General features: G+C 40.9%; 2 protein-coding genes across 3 annotated transcripts; both read left to right on the top strand.

The window, feature by feature from the left end:
• The first annotated feature begins 589 nt into the window (after window positions 1–589).
• lgmn (legumain) lies at window positions 590–9,520 on the top strand. 2 transcript variants are annotated; one of them, XM_046413091.1, is made up of 14 exons: window positions 590–680; window positions 993–1,155; window positions 1,388–1,485; window positions 3,534–3,615; window positions 3,757–3,839; window positions 3,965–4,040; window positions 5,233–5,295; window positions 5,467–5,533; window positions 6,079–6,197; window positions 6,746–6,835; window positions 7,009–7,218; window positions 7,335–7,505; window positions 7,960–8,027; window positions 9,000–9,520. In XM_046413091.1, the coding sequence occupies exons 2-14, from the start codon at window positions 1,015–1,017 to the stop codon at window positions 9,040–9,042; spliced, it is 1,311 nt and encodes a 436-aa protein (XP_046269047.1). In that variant the 5' UTR covers window positions 590–680; window positions 993–1,014; the 3' UTR covers window positions 9,043–9,520. The 2 variants fall into 2 exon arrangements, with proteins under 2 accessions (XP_046269047.1, XP_046269046.1); XM_046413090.1 differs by having other exon boundaries at window positions 649–680; window positions 985–1,155.
• A 1,590-nt stretch (window positions 9,521–11,110) lies between these two features.
• On the top strand, window positions 11,111–16,747 carry chp1 (calcineurin-like EF-hand protein 1). Its single transcript, XM_046412416.1, has 7 exons — window positions 11,111–11,511; window positions 11,788–11,860; window positions 12,877–12,957; window positions 13,532–13,659; window positions 13,791–13,852; window positions 14,635–14,757; window positions 15,144–16,747. The coding sequence occupies exons 1-7, from the start codon at window positions 11,445–11,447 to the stop codon at window positions 15,195–15,197; spliced, it is 588 nt and encodes a 195-aa protein (XP_046268372.1). The 5' UTR covers window positions 11,111–11,444; the 3' UTR covers window positions 15,198–16,747.
• Window positions 16,748–21,339: the final 4,592 nt, after the last annotated feature.

The raw sequence follows: 21,339 nt of genomic DNA, 5'->3' as shown, positions 1-21,339 counted from the left end.
TGGACTGAACAATGCATAAGAATAAAATTCTCACACAGCAAAATAACTGGTTCAAAGCTCAACTTTACTGTCATTATGTGATAGAGGACTGTACAACCAAATGCAGCTGTGGACCCCTCCACGCTACACATAAACACTATACACACAATACATAAACAAATATTCAAATTTATTACATTAGACAAAATAGAACAATATATGTAAATAATAATAATAATACTAATGATTTGAATAAAGAGGAAGTACAATATTTGCCTTTAGAAATTAGTGATTTAAGTACAGTAATATAAAGTAAATTAAAAAGTAGCCTATTAAGCTAAATTACTTTCCCCCACTGTACCATCCAAACTAATTGGCGAAAGCAAAAGACATTCTTTTTAATCGATAATCCTTTAAGTTCAAGAAAGGGGTTTAATTAATCCCCAGTGGTAATTTATTTGAAATCCAGCTCCCACTTTTCACCACAAGACAAACAAGCTCATACATGTTGATGGGCTCTTCGCTCACATGACTTTTACAGTCAAGCCCCGCCCATCGCGCTCTCTGATTGGCTGCTGGGGAGCGCATTCCCATCCACTGTTTTTCCCGACGTCATATATAAATGTCCCATTGACTCCTGCTGAGTACGCGCATGTTCTTTCTTCACTGCTGTCTCCGTCGCACACCACACCAAAGAAAAGGTAAAGAAAAAAAAACGTCTTTTGTTTGTCTTAAAATCGTTGAGATTTATAATATCTTTAATAGCTTTGTCGCATTCTTATTTTCAAAGTCCATCGTTTTGTTAGCTTGTTGTGCTACCAACTAGCTAGCAAGTTTCCGAGAAGGGAAACCATCATGTGATACCCGGGCGCTCAGGTGGCGTGTTTGTGTTCTCTTCTCACGTACCTGCCGTTGTATGTTGGTAGCTCACAGCCCAGCAAACAGCAGAAGCTTTATTCTACGGCTGAATCTAACAAGTTGATCTTTTTTATCATCTCTTGGCATCAACACAGGAGCCCCACATCAGGCCAGGACATGTCTAATTGTGTCTTCTTCGCCCTGCTCGGCCTGAGTCTCGGGCTGGTAAATGCGTTTCCTTCCCAGCAGACAGACGGTGGGAAAAACTGGGTGGTTATCGTTGCTGGCTCCAATGGCTGGTACAACTACAGACACCAGGTGAGAGGTGTAAAGCAGGGAAAACTATATGAAACCTTTGCCACAATGCCGCCTTATCAACTGCAAACTGAGCATGACTCATTTGTTTTCTTTTATAATCCACACGGGATTTTGATAACTTCACCCTAAGATAAGCCGCTCCCTCTTCATAATGCATGCTCTCACAGAGTTTTCACAGCCTCTTAAAATGTACAGCTGACGTCACTTTATCAATGCTCTTTTTGTCTCTCAGGCCGATGCCTGCCATGCCTACCAGATCGTCCACAAGAATGGCATCCCGGATGAGCAGATTGTGGTCATGATGTATGATGACTTGGCAGACAGCGAGGAGTGAGTTGACACTTTTGTTTCTCTGCAGCAGATCTTAGTGATACAGAGACTTCTTCTTTCCCCTGAAATGTTCAGAAACCACGCTGAAGGTTAGTCTTGTTACACGGTACCGATCATTTTTCCCTGATGGAAGTTCCCAGAATATGCACATAAATGTCATCCTCAGTATTCTGTAAAGCACAAAAGACTTTCAGTTCTTTTACACATGCTGTATTGCATGTTTCAGTTAAATTTAGAATCTGTAAATAGAACTGAAACGATAAATTGTTTAGTCAGTCAGCTGGTCGACAGGAAGTTAATCTGCAACGATTTTTTTGATTGTTTCAGTTGAGTGCCCGTCGATGGATACTCTGATCTGAAATTTACCACCATTTATAAACCAGCTACTAAAATGTTGATGGAATCTGTATCTAACACACTGACCTAACAGCTGTAACTAACTAAATCTGACACGCCTTATTTTTCATAAGCTAATTGATCGAAATGCTGGAGGTCCTGGTTCAAAAACATGATTTCATAAATCTGAGTTATTGATTTCATAAGTGAAAGTTTAATTGAACGAAGGGAAGTCCAGAAATTGATGTGACGCGATCCAAAAGAGAAGGATGATGTATCACTCTGTCGGAGTTTTTGGAACCACAGAAACACTCAGTCCACTGGTGACTGTACGGCCGCATAACAGAGTGGGGGGGTTTTCCCATACTTGGGCCACTGATAATGAAAATAATCATCTGCAGCCCTATCTGTAAATCACAGAATAATAACACACACACACACACACACACTCTGGCAGCACCATTAAGAAGCCGTTTAAGAGACTAAAGAGACTAATTTTAGTGCTCCTTCAGACATTTGACTTGCAGGTCAGTCGGTTTCAGTCAGAATTAGGATCGCTGCCGTGTTCAGCAGTAATCACTGTCCATTTCCTCAGGGTCAGTGTGGACTTGGACAACTTGACTGGTCAATCGGTTAGACACAGTTAGACTGACTAATCCTCTCTCAGTCATTTACGTTTTATATTTTACTTTGATGCTGTGTATTGTGAACACAAACCTTTCCTGTGTTATACATACCTGCTCGAATGTAAAAGTTATTTGTATGCAGAAAACGTGAAAACGATGTAAACTCCACATGCTACCTAAGTGCAAATGGATAACTAGAGGTGCAGCTAATAATAATCTTCACCTCTTTACCTGCCTTCCTTTGTCCAACCAGCAAAACAAAAGAGTCACTTTCTATGACGATATGAAATACAGAAATGCAGTAAATCCTCACACTGGGCAGCTGGAGTAAAAACAATATGTACTGTATCTACCGTACATATAACTTTTTAGATGGAAACCTATGTGTGTGTGTGTGTGTGTGTTTATGATTGTGTTTGAATCCCCGTCGAACTCCTGTAAGGCCGACACGATTATCAGCATGTGCTGCGTTTGTGGTTAATAACTAACTGAATCAGTGCCGGCGAGAGTGCAGCTCGCCCAATTTTCCATACTGACAAATCGAATCAGTCACCACTTACACTGATAGCAGAAGCTTTTTCCAAGTCTTTCACTGATTTTAAGCAGAATGACGCTCTGTATGATGGAAAACATTATCTCGAACTGTTGTTTTCTGTATTGATTAATCATTATTTATCTCTGCTCTACAAAATGTGCAGAAGTAGTAAGCTGACAGTCTCAGTTTCCTAAAGCTAAGGATGATGTCTTTTAATGTGTTTATTGTTTTTTTTTTTTGTTGTTGTTGTTTTTTCTGGCTGACGGTCCAAAAGTCATTCTGTTACATCCCCATGAGACAGAGAAAACTTTCATCTGTACATGAAATACTGTAACGGTGACGGCTTCTTACACATTACGGTTCATGTTGTTGAGAGTTACGGAAAGTGAATCTGCAACGAAAGGCAAAAAAAACAAAAAACCTTGGAGTCCTCAGAGTCCTCAGTCATCTGATCAGTGAATCATTCGTCTGCTGCTGCTGTTATTGTGCTAAAGTGTTTGTCAGCTGTTTGAACTTCCCCCTGCAAATCTCAGTCATATTTCTGTTTCCAGTAACCCCACCCCCGGGATACTGATCAACAGGCCGAACGGCTCAGATGTGTACAAGGGAGTCCTTAAAGACTACATCGGCGAAGTGAGTGTGTCAACGCAATTATTTACACAAGGCTGCAGATTCAAGACGTTTGCTGTGCTCTTGGCTTTTAAAGGGACTGTTTGAATAGGCTTTCAGGCCGAAAGCGAACGGTTTGTTTTCTGACCGGCTGTTTGTGTGCAGGATGTGACCCCGCAAAACTTCCTGGCGGTGCTGAAGGGCGACTCCAAGAATATCAAAGGTGGCTCTGGAAAAGTGTTGAAGAGGCAAGTGATAAAGGAGAACGAGGGGCGGAGCTTTGAAAAGACGACACCAGAAATCAGAGCAGCACAAAATCCGGTTTATCAGGTTTTTTTTTTCTGACTTTGTTCTCTTTTTGTTTTTTTTATAGCGGCCCCAACGATCACGTGTTCGTTTACTTCACTGACCACGGGGCGCCGGGTCTTCTGGCCTTTCCTAGTGATGATGTGAGCACTTTTCTGTTTCCTGCTCTTGTTAATGTCAACTCATGAGTTTACTGCACCACATGCAGGATAGTTTTTAACTATAACGAAATAAACCAGAAACCAACGAGTTAAGATGTTGGAACTTGTTTTGTCACAGTCTTGTGATCTGGCAAGATAACAAGATTACTTTGAAAAATGTAAACAGAATTGTCTACTGTTTGTCTGTCTGTTTCACTTTGCTGATACACGAGGACTTGTATAAACATTTGTGGTCCCCAGATGATAAATTATACCCATTTTGCCACTCATCTGGCATTTCCTGTGGCACAAAATGGCTGAATTATTGGATGGATTGCTATGAAAATTGGTTCAGAAAACTCACAAATCACATTTTTAGCCATAACCCAAGAATTCATAAGTTAGTTATGACAAAATTCCAGGCAAATAGGTCAAAGGTCATCTTCACTGTGACGTCGTAATGTTTTCTGTCCGTTATTCAGCAGCAGAACTCGGGAACAGAAGGGCAGACTGTGACCAGGTGTCACATGTGGTCTCGTACTGAACCGGTGGCCCTGATCTCAGGTGTCCACCTTCAAACTGTGCTGATTGTTTCTATCGTCTTTGCTGCTGGGTTCAACGTGTGTGTGAAGCCTCCATGTTTTAGGATCTGTGGCTTCTTTGCAGCAACATCCGTATTTGAAGCTTTGTGATCCACCACAAGTTCATTAGTTTAGATGACACTGAGCTTCAGCTGATTCCCGCTGCAGTATGTGACAAAGGTCCGTGTCAGTCACTACACACTGTATGTTTTATGGGTCTGGACAGACGTGGACGTGAACTGCAAGAAGCCACAGTTGTCAAATCTTTAAGGTTGTCTAAACACAAGCATCCATATGAGAATTATTTCTAAATAAAATGGTGTTAAATTGGCAAATTTAGGATTTAAAAGAAAACGTAAACAAGCCAGCTTTTGGTACTCGGCAGATTTTCACACTTGGTACTTGATTTGTTCTTTTTGCCTGCCAAACTACTGAGCAAAGGGACTTAAGTGTAGAAGTATTTGTTTTATTATTCACAACACATATTGCAACAATTACTATTTATGTTGTGCATGTGTCCTGGGTCCACCGGCTTTGAAACAATTAAATGTAAAGTATTTTGTCCTCTCTCTCTCTCTCTCTCTCTCTCTCTCTCTCTCTCTCTTTCTGTGCAGCTCCATGTTGAAGACCTGCAAGACACCATTAAATACATGCACGATAATAAGAAATACAAAAAGGTACGTGACAACATGTTATTGTGTGTGTGTGGACTTTATCACTGACCCACATACTGTACGGCATGTGTGTCACCTGATGCGATGATGTAACTGTGTTGGAAGATCACATCATAAAACTTGTTTTTGTCGCTTTTTTATGCGCCGTCCTTCCTCCCACGCGTACCCTCACAGATGGTCTTCTACATTGAGGCGTGCGAGTCCGGGTCAATGATGAATCACCTGCCTGGTGACATTGACGGTGAGTTGAACTTTAACCTCATCAGAATCACTTTTTAAGTAAAGGTGAGAGATAAAGGAGCTGCAGATGATCAATTCTAAGTGTCAGTCGATGGACTTCTCAGGCCGTCAGCAACATGAACTTGACTTTTCCTTGTGACCATTACACAACGCCTGCGTTTGAGGTTGAAATTGCTGGACACTGCAGGAATTTTTAACTTGTACCCTTTTTTTCCCCCCACATCCTTTGTTTTGTGTGTACCTGACTGAGGTCAGCATTATTGGTGAGCCCAGTCACACTGTCATGTGCTTTTCCTTGTCCCTGTGACACACATACCAGGACCTGCACAGGACAAGGATCAAGGTTGTGGTTTTTATTGCATTAAACTTATTACACACTTCCCTCTCTGGCCTGAATCATAATGAGTTAGTCAGTCTTTTGGAGGCTTCGTGTCTTGTCTTGACATGTTTCCGAAACTGCCAAGCAGACACGTGAGTCACGATCAGGTTCGCTGGAAAATAAGAAATTATTGCAGCGTAACATGAGGACGTTCTCGTGTTTTTCAGTTTACGCCACCACAGCAGCCAACCCTCACGAGTCCTCTTATGCCTGCTACTATGACGAGAGCAGGGACACGTACCTGGGAGACTGGTACAGCGTCAACTGGATGGAGGACTCCGATGTGGTGGGTGATATGACTTGCTTCACAATAAAGGTGGTGTTTTGGCAGTTGGATGCTTTTGTTATTTGCTAGCAGGAGAAGAAGAAGATGGGTTTACATTACAGTACAGCGTTAGGAGAGTGAGGACATTTTAAATCCTGCACAGTAGGAGCCGACTCTGGAAATATATATGGATGAATCATCACTGAATGCAAACACAGTGAATGGTTGTTGTTGGAAATATTGCAGACTACAAGTAGAACCAAAAATGGGGTGTTGTTTCAGGTTTCATACACCTGGTCTCAAAAATACAGGAACAGGAAGAGGAAGTGGTGAACGCTTTTATCAGTGGTTACAGTGCAGATTACAGAGTAAGAACTGGTTTGGTGGTTTGCACTTGCAGTGTGGATCTGTGGGCTTACAATATACAGTATAAGCATCGAAGTTCATCAACAGAAAATAAAAAAACTCTGTTTAAATATCAATTTCAATAAAAAAAACCAAAAGATAATTTTTCAGATTATGTGCTTTGTTTTGGAAATATTTTTTTTTGTGTCACGTTGTGCTTGTAGGAGGACCTGACCAAAGAAACTTTGCTGAAGCAGTTCAAGATCGTGAAGAATCACACGAACACCAGCCACGTCCAGCAGTACGGAAACAAGGTGAGACAAAGGACGCCGCTGAGGAGGGAAAACGTCCAGTCAGTCGCCCACTACTGCTTTACGTGTCACTGAAAGTCTCACTGAGTAAAAGTGAAAAGGAAGAATGTTTCCTGTGCTTATTTCGAGCCTTATCTCCAGTTTTTTGTTTGTTTTTTGTTTTAATTTCCTTACAGACTATGGCCCATATGAAGGTTGTGCAGTTTCAGGGTAACCCCAAAGCAGACAGCCCACCTGCCCCTCCAATGACCCTGCAGCCAGTTACTGATCTGAATCTGACCCCGAGCCCCGATGTTCCTCTGGCCATCCTCAAGAGGAAGATGATGGCCTCCAATGATATCAGAGTTGCCAGGGGCCTGCTGATGGAGATCAACGTCCACCTCAAGGTGCGGACTGTCGCAGTGTGTTGCATGTTTGAGGAGGAGATGAGGCAGGTTTAACTGCACGAACTGACGGCTCTCACCTTCCCGATTTCAATGTGTGAATCTGTGTGTGTGTTCAGATCAGGGAGATTCTGGCTGACACGATGCGCCAAGTGGTTGAGAGGGTGACCGGCGACAGATTCAAGGCCGAGGAGGTCCTGAACGAAAGAGCCGAACTGAACCAGCACGAGTGCTACAAGGCCGCCGTCAACCACTACAAACACAACTGCTTCAACTGGCACAAGTCCGAGGTAGAGCTGCAGTCCGGTCTGCACTTTTAGATCAGACCGGGAGCCTTCCTGTCCACTTTCAAAAGGGTTGTGTTTGTGATGTATTAGTCATAGTTATGCAATATTCATCTGTCGTTAATATTTGAAACTTATTCACACGCCAAGAGTCTCGGTTCTGCTTAAAAAAGGGGAAGCACCAGGTCTGTTTCACATGCTGTTCATCAGTACGTGTAAGACCTGCATTCATCTGCCCTTTTTTCTTCAGTCAGCTGACTCTAATCCACAACAGCTGACTAAGCAGGAAGTGCAGAAAAAGCTTGAATTTGTCTCTGTGTTACGTCTGAACACACGAGACATCACACCAGAACATTTTTTTTCTTGTTTTAAACTTTCTGTTTCCGCAAAGGTCAGGAGGTCATGAACAAACCCTGATTGTGAACATTTCTGACACGCGTGACGTCCTCTTGTCTTCCAGTACGAATACGCTCTGAGACACCTTTACGCTCTGGTGAACCTGTGTGAGCGAGGATACTCCGCTGACAGGTACGGTCTGCTTCACACTTACTGAACTGCTTTTTATCTCTTCCATTTCTGTCGTCTTTGGGGTTTTGTGATTCTTGTTTCTCGGAAATAGAGAGAAGTCGTCTGATTTCGGTCTTTCCTTTTGCTATTTATGTAGCTTTCAGTTTGTCTTTACTGTCTTTCATACATTTTGTTTAACGTATGTAGAACTGCATGGGATTTTAAACTGAGGCAACGGAATATTAAATAATTTGTCCTAATATTCACTATTTTTTTTTACTTACTGGCAAATGCGCTTTATAATTCGGACGTTATTGTCATCATATTTGTTATTTTTGTCAACGACTTTAAAGGTAAACGACTCCATATTTCTCAGTTGCTGTTTGTAAACACATTGTTCAAAGGTGCAGAAGCAAGAAAGTGTAGTTTACGCCCGAGTCTGATTCTCAGGTCGTCAAATACCGACGCTTTGGTTTCTCTGAGACTCAACAATCCAACATCTTTTTGCCAGAAACGTGTCGAACACAACAAAATGCTGAGAAAATAAATCTGATAAATCACATAAATCTGGTGTGTGAAATGATATACATAGCTTAGACCGACCTCAGAGCCCATGATGCTAAAAATGATTTCAGTGTCGCTCACAATTTCATTGACCAATAAATGAAATGTAATCAATTAAAATTAGTTAATTGTAAACTTTTGCATTAAAACCCATATTAATTGCACTGTTTTAGGGCTGGCAGCTCTCAAAGGCAGAGCAGATCATTTTAAGTGATTTATCAAGCAAAACTTAAGATTTTTACAAAACCATAAACTGAACACATTTTGACTGTCGGTCGGATGAAAGAAACCACTTGAAGATGTTGTGGTGTTCAGCTGGCATTTCTGGTACACCGCAGTAAGTTTGTATGCTGTGAAAGTTTGGCCAGTTTTTAGTTTTTGTTATTTCATATGGAAACCAACTGTGTTTTGTTTGTTTTGACTCGACAGAATCCAGCTTGTCATGGACTCCGTGTGCCATTTCAGCAAGTAAAAGAGTTTCTGTTTTAGCAACAAGCTGCTTCTTCCATGAGCGAAGTCCTCCGACGACGGAGCTTCTCTTTGCACCGCTTAGGAATCAAATCTGATGTGGAGTTGACGTTATTGTTTTATCAACACACTAACGCTGTCTTTTTTTTCTTCTTTTTTTTTAACTTGTAATTTTTTTACTGAGAACTTTTAAACACGTTTTATGATGAGTTGCACTATTGCTGTGAAGAGTTTGTGGATGACACTTTACTGCTTCTGATGATCGGATAAGACGAATATGACACGGGATTGATGTAAATTTGTTTAGCTCTCAGCTTTGTGTGTGTTTTGAAGGCCCTGCATGAATGAATGAATGAATGAATGAATGTTTGATTGACATGTAAAGGACATACCACTAAGCATTGAATGTCATACCTCGAGAGACTCTGGTGTCACACAGGGGTTTTGAAATAAATCTGGTACATCAAAACCGCTAAAAATAACTTGTATGGTTTTGTTCTTCCTTAGAGTCACAGTCGCACATAATATCACAGATACACAGATAATATTTCACATGGTACCATCATTTACTCACTGACAGTAGATCGTCTCCAGAAGCGGATTTGTGTGGTGGTTTTGATTCTGCTTGAGCCTAATTTTCTCGTGATCGAAACCCCTTTTTAGGTGTCCCCTCCTGTGCCTGACAGGCGGCTAAGACTCACACACATCCGCTTACACCCTGAACTGCTGTCAGCTTTACTGGGATTATTTTAACATCTGATATGTTTTCATGGTATTTTTTTTTTCCTTGTTCCCTGATAAGGATTTTTGAGAATATTTAGGGTTTAATATTCAGGTTTAAATTTTTTTTAAAAAAAGACAACACAGTACAATGTCTTGATTACATCTTAAAAAGAAATAATACACAGTTTCAGATGACTTCTGGTAACAAGATGAATAATATAAATAAAAGTCAAGTTAAATTAATTTAAAAAGGGCTTTGTTGATCTTTTATGTATTCGTGTTAAAGACACTTCTGCTTTTTCTAAATATCAGGTTCACATTTGTGTCTGAATGAAGTCTGTCCAACAACCAGTGGACGCCGTCCCACATTCCACTGCCTTTCAGCATTAGTTTAATTAGTTTAAGTGCTGTTTATGGTTAAATACTAAACCAGTGACATTCCCGGGTGTACTTTCTGATTAGTTCCTGTGCCACAAATCTGGCCGAAAGGAGAAGATTCTGATTGATGGATGCGCAGCATCACACACACACGTCAAACTAATGCAATAATTCAATAATGAAGCTGCGACATCTAGTGACGACGTTATGAACTGCATCTGATATATTTTTAAAAGTCAAACTCCTGATTTTTTCCCCCATTACCTCAGTCTATTTATAATGTTTACCTTTTAATTACCTGCAATACGTATTTGTTAACTCATATCTGGATTTTTTTCATGAGATGTGTATATTTTATTTGATATTTATCCCCCTCCAATCATAGACATAACACTGAATGGAAGTACATGAAGCAGGCGGTAATGTGCAGTATATGAGTGTATATGTCTATCATTTTTCTCAGATTTTGGCTTTTTAAAATAAGGGATTTTTAACGAGATAATTTAGCACCTTTTTTGGAAAACCTCTACGAGACACTTAATTCAAAGCAAGACATTTTGTCAATACTAACATGATTGTTATTACTGTCAAAGTCATTTGTTATTTCCACACACACGATTTTTTATTATTTTATTGATTTCGCCCAGCATTTGAGCTCAACGCCAGACTGGCTGTTATGGTTGAGATGGTTCCCCGTGCAGGATGGGCCCCCCCCTTTCCGTAGCTAGCTTCTCTTTAGCATGAAGGGAATTTATGAATTCTCAGATGGGTGCTTGTTAATTCTATTTGAAATTGTTAGCAATAATCTAATTTGTCTGACAGGGTGGAAAGCGTGGTGTTTAAAACTTAAATGTAACTTGTCACACGGATAAGGCCTGAGCTTCAAATTTTACACAGGCAAAAAATTCTGCTACCCAAGTCCGTGAGGTCCGTCCTGTTAGAGAGGCGGTCTCATTATTAGTCCCCGCCCTCCTCTTAAAACAGGAAGACGAGCTGACCGAAACTCGAACTGGTAACATGATAACACCACTGACTATAGTAGATCTTTATTAGCGGACTCTCCCGCCGAGCTCCATCACCAGGAGGACAGAAAACGACCGGTTGGATTAAACTCTCGCTCTAACGGCTTTGTCAACTCCCCGGTGCCTGAACAGCGAAACGACCACTGCGAGGAAAGCGGTGTTTTAGCTCGCTACGTTAGCTTGTTCGCTAACTTTAACAAACGTCCCGATTTCTCACAGCTGGTTGGGTTGCGCAAGACAGCTAGCAAGTCTGCACCTTTTCAACACCCTTGAACATTTCATCATGGGATCCAGAGCGTCAACGTTACTCAGGGAAGAGGAGATCGAAGAAATTAAAAAGGAGACCGGCTGTGAGTTGAGCTCAGACTAATTCCCGTGATGTGGACTGTCACACATTAGCTGCCTGCTGTACTTACATACTTACGTTACTTACGCTAACATTTCTTAATTAAATTCCCAAATCGTGTAATAAGAAGTCTGACTTCCAAGTGTTATCTAAGCATCTAAGTGCTGTCTGACTTAGACCGCTGCATAGAGGAAAACCAGTTATTTGAAGAGTTATGTCACTTGAAGCACTGTGTGCCTGTTACCACCTGGTAGTAAAATCTGTGGTATCCTCCCTACAGTCTCCCACAGTCAGATCACTCGCCTGTACAGCCGCTTCACCAGCCTGGATAAAGGGGAAAACGGCACCCTCAGGTAGGCAAAACCACCGATGTGAAAATAAACAGTTTAGTTTGGTTCCTTTGCCAGCACCATGGAGGGTAACCAGCCAAGATGAGCTTGACGTTGTCTATAATGAAGGAAAGATTAGTTAATCAAATGACACTTAATCACTTAAATGCTTGTTATGGGAGCATTGAGAATTAATTTTATCTGTTACATCTTTGCCAATTGATCTTAAATACAGATGACTGTAGATTATTTTTCCCTTATATAAGCAAATATACACCACAGATTTACTGATTATACTCATTTCAATTATAATACCTGTTCTATGCATATTAACTACAGCGACAGGAATTCAGCAGGGCATTGACACTTTAATGTCAGTAGATAAAAGTTGTCACTCCTCCTCCTGTGGCTTTCACTGTGATTGATGAGGAAATCTTTCATGTAGTTTAAGATCTGATTTTGAGTGTTCAGCTGAGATCCTGGTTTGTGATTAACTTTTAGCTTTATCCCTGGACTGGGCAGAATAAGCAATAGGTGAAGAAATAAGTAATCATTAAGGCCACTAAAACATTAATTTGAACTTTGGTTTGGTTGTGAGAGTTCATTTACAGATCAGTCTGTCAAGGGTAAAAGCATCTCTACAGGATTTTTTTTTTTTTTTTTTTGAAGGATATTGTGTTGACACATAACAAATTCTTGGTGCCACTTGTTTTTGCTCCACTGCTTTCCATCACAGCACACACACACAGACACACACACACATTCTCATTTTTCCCAAGGTGACTTTCTTCAGTTGCCCCAACACTGAGATTTCATCTCTGCTGAGCAACTTCCGGTCCTGCTGATGTACCAAGGAGCTTATTCACTGATCCGTTTTCCCAACTGAAACTATTTTTGTAATCACAAATGTTTTGATTCTGTTTATCTTTGATCTTCTCCTGATTTCATATTTGTCTGGTTTTAAAGAATGATGAGAACGTGTTCGCTTGAGCTTTGCACCGTGGTGTGTACTGTTAAAGTTCTTCTCCTCCTGTCTGCAGTCGAGAAGATTTCCAGAGGATCCCGGAGCTGGCAATCAATCCGCTGGGAGACAGAATCATCAATGCTTTCTTTCCTGAGGGGTGAGCTGTGCGTCTCATTGGTCTGGTTTTGGAAATCTTGTTTTTGAGCAGGAGTCTGCATTATAGCTTTGAGTCACATCCACCACAAGGCTGAACGAGGCCATCGGGCTTTTTCACTTGCGGCTGCTTGACTGCACACTTGAGACGCTCTGTCTTTTCTGCCAATTCTCTGGGGCTTTTGACCACTGCAGGTTCTTTATGTGTATTTGGCAGTAGTTTGGCTGTTTTATCAGTCTGAAAGTTGAAAACCAGATGTTTTCAAATGTATCATTAAAATGCCAAAAGGTCCGATGTGTAGGCGTCTTAATTTTAGCTGTGGCTTTTAATGGGTTCAGATGTATTCTTGTTGCTCTGGTTTTGGCTTGTTTGTTTCAGAACGACTTGAGTATGGAGAGTTTCACTCTGTAAAATGGCGTAAGGTTACGAGTAGTTTGAGTTTTAATGAGCATACCGGTAATCTGAGCTGCCACAAAGAATCGGTGATAATTTGTTTTGTGTTGAAAGTTGTAGGAAATCCTTTTTTCTCTCTGTTTGATTTGCAGTGTCGTGACTGTTGTTTGTCTCTGGTTTTTAGAGAGGACCAGGTAAACTTCAGGGGTTTCATGCGGACCTTGGCTCACTTCAGACCGATCGAGGACAACGAGAAGAACAAAAACGCTGCGGCCACTGAGCCACTCAACAGCAGGACAAACAAGCTGCTCTGTGAGTGTCGAGCTGTCACACTGGGGCGTGGCCGGGTGGAACTGGTTACTAGTATCAAGAACGTTTGCAGTATTTCATGAAGTGAGCTTAACCTGCGATACCTGACTTATGTATATATTTATTTTTCCCAGTTGCTTTCCGTCTGTATGACCTGGACAGAGATGACAAAATCTCTCGGGATGAGCTGCTGCAGGTGAGTGAGTTGGTTTGTCTTGTACATAAGATGCGGAGTCACAATACAGTTTGGCTCACGCAATAATTTAATCAGCCAGATGGTGAGTAATTTTGAAAATGTCTCTTCCTTTCTTTATGGAGATCCATCACTGTTCCCTCTGAAGGTATTTGCTATTCAGTCACGCAATATGTTCAACAAAAGAACAAAATCTATTGTGCAATGTCCATGTCTGCACAGGGAGAGGGATTTCCATGTCGATGAGAAGACTTTGCCCTTGTGCTGATTACGAGGTGATATCTCACCTTAACTGCAGGTTGAGTTTTTCCAGACAGTCTAATATCCTGTATTTGGCTTCCTTCTGTGTTATTTGGTGTCCCTCTGTGAAGCCATCTCGGCTTTTGGTAATATTGTGTGATCTGTAATTGCTATGAACTCAGGGTTAAATGACTCAGACAAATCTCTTGTTATGTGCAAAACACTTCTGCGTGGCTGAAGATTCATGCGAAGCACAAGCCTTTAACTCCAAACGTGCAACTCGGTGTTTGTTCTCCTGCTCCAGCAAATGTGTCTTCACTGTATTTATAATCACATAATTCCTACAGTCAAGCGTTTCTGCTGTTTACCTGCCATTTAACTGTAATAACTACAAATTATCTTGTTGTAAGGCTTACATACGTGCAGCTTTAATGTTTTTTCCAAAACATTCGGTGTGTTTTTCGGAGACACATCGGCACAACAGGAAGAGTTTTGTTTGCTGATATTCGCTCACCATGAAGGGACTTTTTGTTCATTCCCTGCAGGTCTTACGGATGATGGTTGGTGTAAACATTTCAGACGAACAGCTTGGCAGCATTGCTGATAGGACCATACAGGAAGCTGACACAAATGGAGACAGCTCCATTTCCTTCAATGAATTCATCAAGGCAAGCTTTTGGACATCTCTCACCTCACACATACAGTCTCTTTTGTACTTATGTATGCTACTGCATTCCTTTCATCTTTTGCTTCTCAACTTCAAACTGAAGGGTGCATTTAATGAAAAGCTCTGACCGTGTACCTCCAACAGGTGGACATTGTGTGCGTTGTTAGCATTGGAGGCCCCGGTGGGAGGGGCCACGGAAAAAAATAAAATATTCCAAGGACACACATTGTTGTTTTTAATTCTAAGCAGAATAGATTGTTTCTGGCCAGCAGCCAGCGTTGAGCTCCGTATGAGCCTGGCAGTGAAGATGTCATTCCACATTACAGGACCACATCATACAAACAATCATCCCTTTTGTCTAAACTTGTTCTGTTTTGATTCCCTCAGGTGTTGGAGAAGGTGGACGTGGAACAGAAAATGAGCATCCGGTTCCTGCACTAAACTGCTGTCCTGCTTCTGTTTTTTTTTTTTTAAATATTGAGTAGAGCTTCAACAACCTCATCCAGCTTCTCAGCAGGCTGCTGTGGCCCACACTACGAGCACACGCTGTCAGACCGAGCATTAGGTAGATGATGTCAGATCCTGAGTTTCTGCCTTTGCACTGCTCTGTGAACAAAGGGAAAAGTTGCGTGCCTTGGGTTGTTTTATGCAATGTCTCTGTCTGGTTGTTTTTTCCCATTAATGTAATGTTATTTATTCAAAATCTTTTTAGAGCGTCACAGTTGGTGCCTCTGCAGTTCCACTTTCACATGAAAAATAATTTTCTAGCGGTACGATAGCTTTTTGCTGTTGTGGTGAGTAAGTTAATTTTAAGTTTACTCATGCTGTTCCGTGGATATCTAGCACCCGCTTTGTCTTGGTCTGTATGCATATGCATTAACATGACAGTGAAACTTGTAAGATGTGGAATTTAAAACACACAGTGTTTTTCATGCTGACAGGAGCTTCTGACTCTTTTTCTTTGACTTGAGGCAGAGCAAGTCAGAGCAGCCAGACAGGCAAGTTTGTCCCTTGAAGCAAAGCAGGACATATTCTACAGATTTTTGCGTTTCCCTCACTGAAGTGCCATGACTATATGGTTCTCCTTAAGTAAGTTATTACCTGAACAGTAAACGGGAACCTTTAGTCATGTTTGTGTTTATTTGTTTCATATGGGTTAACCTAGCTACTGCCAAGAGATTTTAATGACCTGTGTTCAAATGTTGGACTTCAACCAAAGCGAGCTTGTCTGTCTTTCAAAGCCACTAATCACCCAGGGCCTGCTGGTGCCGCTGCTGATTTAACATGTGAATCATGTGATATTTAAGGAATATCTTGTTCATTTTACACCTACAAACTGTGGTGGTAATAGTGAAGATTCTGCACAAATTGCTGCAATCTGTTTGGCTAGTGTCCGTGTCTTCCACTGCACGTGTTCTGACAAGTGACCGTAGTGCTTTTCCAAAATGGTATCAGTAGATTTTAGCTGCCACTGTGTGCTTTCAAGTAATTTTTTTCCCCTGTTTGAGTCTTAATGAAGACCCGTTTAACAGTGTCAGGCCCTGTAATGGAAAATGGGCTGTGGAAACGTTAGTAGGCTGAAAACAGGTAAACTCAACATGATGTGCTATGCTTCTATTTAATGTATATGATTAGTGTCCCTGTGAGTAAGAAAAAATGTTTTGTTTATTTAAGCTCAGCATTTGTCTTTGAATTTCTTTCCTCACCGACTAATTCTATATGCTATAGAGTATCACATGCATTCAAAATCTATTTTGTGTACAGGCTTAAATGTGTCTGACCGTTTAATCTTCAATGTGAGTTTGTGAAATCATTGCAAAGACACCCTCCAGCAGCAGAGTGCAGGAAACACAAGTTGACCATTTTATGAATGATTACGTGATTATCAATCAGACATGATTCAGATGTTATGTGGTGTTGGTTTAGGTATTATCAAAGTGATTCATGAATTTGATTTGAATAAAATAAGTGCCATGCTTGCATTTTTGTCACTCGTAGTACTGGTGGTTTTTGACGGCCTGCTTTTCTCTTGATGCCTGGATCTAGTTTGATATGAACACTTTTACCATGTTGGGACCGGATCAGAGACGAATAAAATGCGTTCATTTTTACTGTGCATCAGAGAAATTATGCTTGCACCATAAAGACGAGAATGTATAAGAAATGCAAACCAATGCAGAACAAACCAGTTGCTATTACTTTTAGGTGCTTTTAGGCACCCCACCAATTCTGAGGGAGGTCATAAACTCTGTAATACTGCTTATACTCCATATATTTTAAAAAATGTATTTAGCATGAAAAGGCATGAGTTTGTGTAGCGTTTGAATTAGAATAGGGCTGCAACGGACATTCCCATATAAACTGATCAGAAATTTTAATCGCTTTGTAAGTAAACATTAGAAAGGTATCAAACAAACAGTCGAACACATATTTACATGGAAACAGCAAATTCTTATATCTGAAGTGGGAAGAAACATTTGCTTGACATTTTTGCTGTATAAAATGGACTGGTAATTTACTGATCACTTTTATGTAGATTGACTATTAATGAGGTAACAGCTAATCAACTTCCTGTCGATCAACTACTCCGTGTACTAGCTAATTGTTTAGGCGCTAACTCAATTACAGCGGCTAGCTCGAACAAAAACAAAATTAGCATAATTTACAGACATCTTGCTAACGTTTAGCGCTACATATGTCAATATTTTAATCCGAAAAGGGGCTGTTCTTCGGGATTAGTTCCTTTAATGCTTAAGTTGTTATAGGAAAGCTACGCCATGCTTACTTATACAAAGATTTTTGTTTATTGTGTTCAGTCAGCGGCATAAAACGCACCGTAAAGTTGATTGATAAATGAGAAAAGGAGAAGAAGAGGCGCATCCGGGGCGGGTTTTAATTTTGATTGACATGTCTCGGCCACAATCATCGCCCTCTTTAGCTGGCTCGTAGTCGTAGTAGCATAGCGAAAATGGCGTAGAGCGGAGGGTGTGCGGAGAAGGGGACGAGGGGACTTTCTCCTCTCTCTGCGGGGTGGAGGAAAGGGGGCCCGGGAGGGTTTTCGGTTTATTCTTCTCGAAATGTGCGCTGTCCTGACGCGGTCTCTCCCCTGGATAAACTCGCCATACTTCCAGTTTGGGAAACCTAAATATGTCATTGTAGAGGAAGAATCCCCCTGGCTTTTGTTTACCACTACGAGCAGCTGCAGCTCGAACCACAGTGGAAATGCCTCTGCATCATTTCGGACCAACGCTCACACCAAGGTCAGTGATTTTCAGTCACGGTACACCTGTGGACCAGCTGTGGCATGTTTTTCTGCACGTTTTATTTGTTCAGTGAATTGGCAGTGTATTCAAAAGGGAAAACTGGCTCTTACATTAAATACACAATTTGCTATTATAGTGATTTTTAATTAATTATCTACAAAATCAGTCAGTCTCTCTTTTAGCTTAACGCCAAAGCAGTTGGATGGCCCATTAGCAATTAATATCCCCATATTCCATATGTTTGTTTGCTGGATTTTTTGATGGTGAGAAGTCATTTTTCAAGCAAAAATACCAAACACTATGTGATTTCAATTTCTTCATGGTGGATATTTACTGTTTTCTCTTTGTTGTTTTGACTGTTTTTGTTTGAAACAAGACTTCTGAAGATGTCATGCGTGGCCTTTATGAAACTGTAACAGGTAGCCCCAAGATGACGCCGCATGTCTAGATGACACAGTTAACATAGCCTTGAATCACAAATAGAACTTATGTGTGAATTTTTATTCCAGGATGGGTTTTCCAGTCAGTGCAGTACTGAAACCAGCTGAAGCCCAGACCAAAGGAACATCTCCCTTCAAACCAGCCCCAGCACCAATGGCCGATCACTTCCACGGCCACCCAAATCTGTGGAGGTAAAGAACCAAGAGTCACTGTGAAGATGACCTCTTTTGGGCTTTTGGGACCTGGGTGCCCTCCTTCCTGTTGTTGTTGTTGTTGGGACACTGACCCTCTCTCCTCCACAGCCACACCCCCACTGTCCTGGCCTGTTTCTGCAGCATGATCATCAGTCAGGACATCTGCCAAGATTGTGGGCTCTTGTGACTCCCATCTCACACATGCTGACTACGTCTACATGAAGCCAAACGCTGGCTTTGCAGTCACCAAGTTGTCTGAAAGGACGCCGTGTCCGAGTTGTTAATTGAAAGTCTCCATCGTTTGGGCATTTTTAGCCTGACTTATATTATTTTATATTCCTAGCAGGCTGCATGTAAACGTAGTCACTGACACTTTCTGAATAAGTAAAAAGAAAAAGTCTCCGCGCGCTCAGTAATTAGATCAAAGCAGTTTGATAATGAACAAATTGCTTCTGTTTCCTGGGAAGAAAGTAAAGACACAAGATACTGTAGCAACGATCAAGGCCTGTGATTAAATTAGACTCGTAGGGTGTTTCTTTCTTTGTTCTGTTTTTTGCGCTACCTCATCACCATGACAAGTCCAACAGGAGTGAAAGGGAGTGTGATCAGTACAAGTAACTCAGCAGCTGTCAAGCACCACAGCAGTATGATGTGTGTGATGGATTTGGGTTTAGTTTTAGAGCATTTCAGTTCAAACTGTTTCCCCCACTGCATCTGTTCTAACGGAAGGTCGCAAGATTTTGCTTTATACAAACTGCAGGTAAAGACAGAATCGAAAATGTTTGCTAAAATTTGGCAAATTAGAGTATTTGAAGCTATATTTTCTGATGAGTGTCTAACCCAAGATTCTCCCCTTAGTATTCTCCTCATTTGGTCTTTGCGTCTCTCCCCCTTGACATGCTTTGATTTTGGCTTTCCCCCTGGATCTGTTCTCATTTTGTCCTCTTAATGTGCTAACATGCTGTAGGCAGAGACAGAATTTGAATCCTTTGCTGCCAGACAAAATAACCTAAGAAACATCTGAATCTGGCTTGTCCAGCACAGTTTCCCGAACATCGTGCTTGTCTCTGCCTGCTGTCTCCACGTGTCCAGCGAGCTGAGAGACCCCAGAGGCTTCAGTTCCTTTGATACAAGCTTACAGTGGATTTGTCCTCAGCTGAAGGGAAACCCTGGTCTCATTGTTCAGCTTTAATTCCATTCATTTTTATATGATTTATATGAGAAAAAAAATATCGTGTTTACCGGGATTTGTGCAATATTTGATCTTAACTGTCATGTTGTTGACCAAACTGTATATTGTATAAACAAGTGACAAGTTGTTTGAAAGCAACAAAATCACCAACGTCTTCCATTAAGATATGTATAGACTCATGTGCATTAGCTTATTTAGCGGGACTGTGGTGCCAACATTATAGTAGCCATGCATGACCAGTAGTGATGCTTGCTTCATGAAGAATAGAGAAATCAACTTCTAGACTAAGCTGGAGCTCAAAACTGTGGGAACCATTACAGTAAAATTAAAGGGTGGTAGATTGACGCACTGCACCTTTAACTATAACACTTTAGTTACAGCTTTGCCCTAAAATCTTAGACTAAAGCTCAGTCTCCTTTTTTGTTCCGTGTCTCGGGTGAATCTGATACAATCAGGCTGTGCATTTAATAAGCATTGATTCCAGTCGCTTTATTGCAGCCGTTTGCTCTGAATAGAAGTCAGTGCTTTTGACACAACTGCTGTGCATCATTAGATAAAGCTTAAGAGAAAGCTTGAGTGCCCTCCGAAGCATCAAAAGATTTAGGCAGTTATTACGCAACAGCCAAAAAGCTCCCAAAAACAAGTCTTAGATGTGACAATGTTAGAAAACTTTATGCTATGCTGTGTTAAGTACTTTAATCTCACATTTGGTCCAACAAAAAAACAAACAAAAACAAAAAACTGCTCGGGATCCGACGTAGCGTTTTAGTCCTAGAATTAAGATCTCTCCATGACATTGTATTGTACATATTACCTCATAGTTTTGGGATTCAGAGCGATATATTTTAATCCATAAAATTGTATTTGATTAGAGTTTTAGAAGCAATAACCTACAATAATGCATGAGTTTAGTGCCAGGGTATAAGTGTTAAAAGGAGTCTGTAATGTGGTGTGGAAAGGATTCCCCCCCTCTCTTTTATGCCTATGGTAGCTATCTGTTTGTTTAATATTTGGCTTTAGAATACAGTATCACTCGTAAAGGTTTAGAATACTTCCTGCAGAATAGGTTACACATGAGGACAGCTGTAGCATCATGTTAATACACTGACAAATAAACTAAATACATATATTTTTCACTGACGAATTTCCCTGCCTTGTATACTTTGAACACCAAAACAATAATATGAACCAATCGGTACATGAGAGATGCTTTAAAATTTAAGTTCCTGTAGCATTTTTACGCCAATGCCCACCCTTCCTTTAGAAATCTAGACTTTCAGTACCTGTGGCTGCAAACGACTCACTGAACGAACTTGACACTTGTTTGAAAAGCACTTTCTCTCTATGTACTGACTTGCACCGTCATCATCACCATCCTGTCTTGAATACTGTGTTCTAAAAACCCTGTAATGCTCTTTGTTGGGATTTATAACCACAATTTATAAGCAAATAGGCGTCTAGCAACGTGAATATATGGGTTTAAAAAATATGCA

This window comes from Scatophagus argus, chromosome 15, assembly GCF_020382885.2.
Source record: "Scatophagus argus isolate fScaArg1 chromosome 15, fScaArg1.pri, whole genome shotgun sequence".
Taxonomy (NCBI): Eukaryota; Metazoa; Chordata; class Actinopteri; family Scatophagidae; genus Scatophagus; species Scatophagus argus.
Note: the sequence above shows the minus strand (reverse complement) of the source record. Positions and strands in the feature narration are given on the sequence as shown.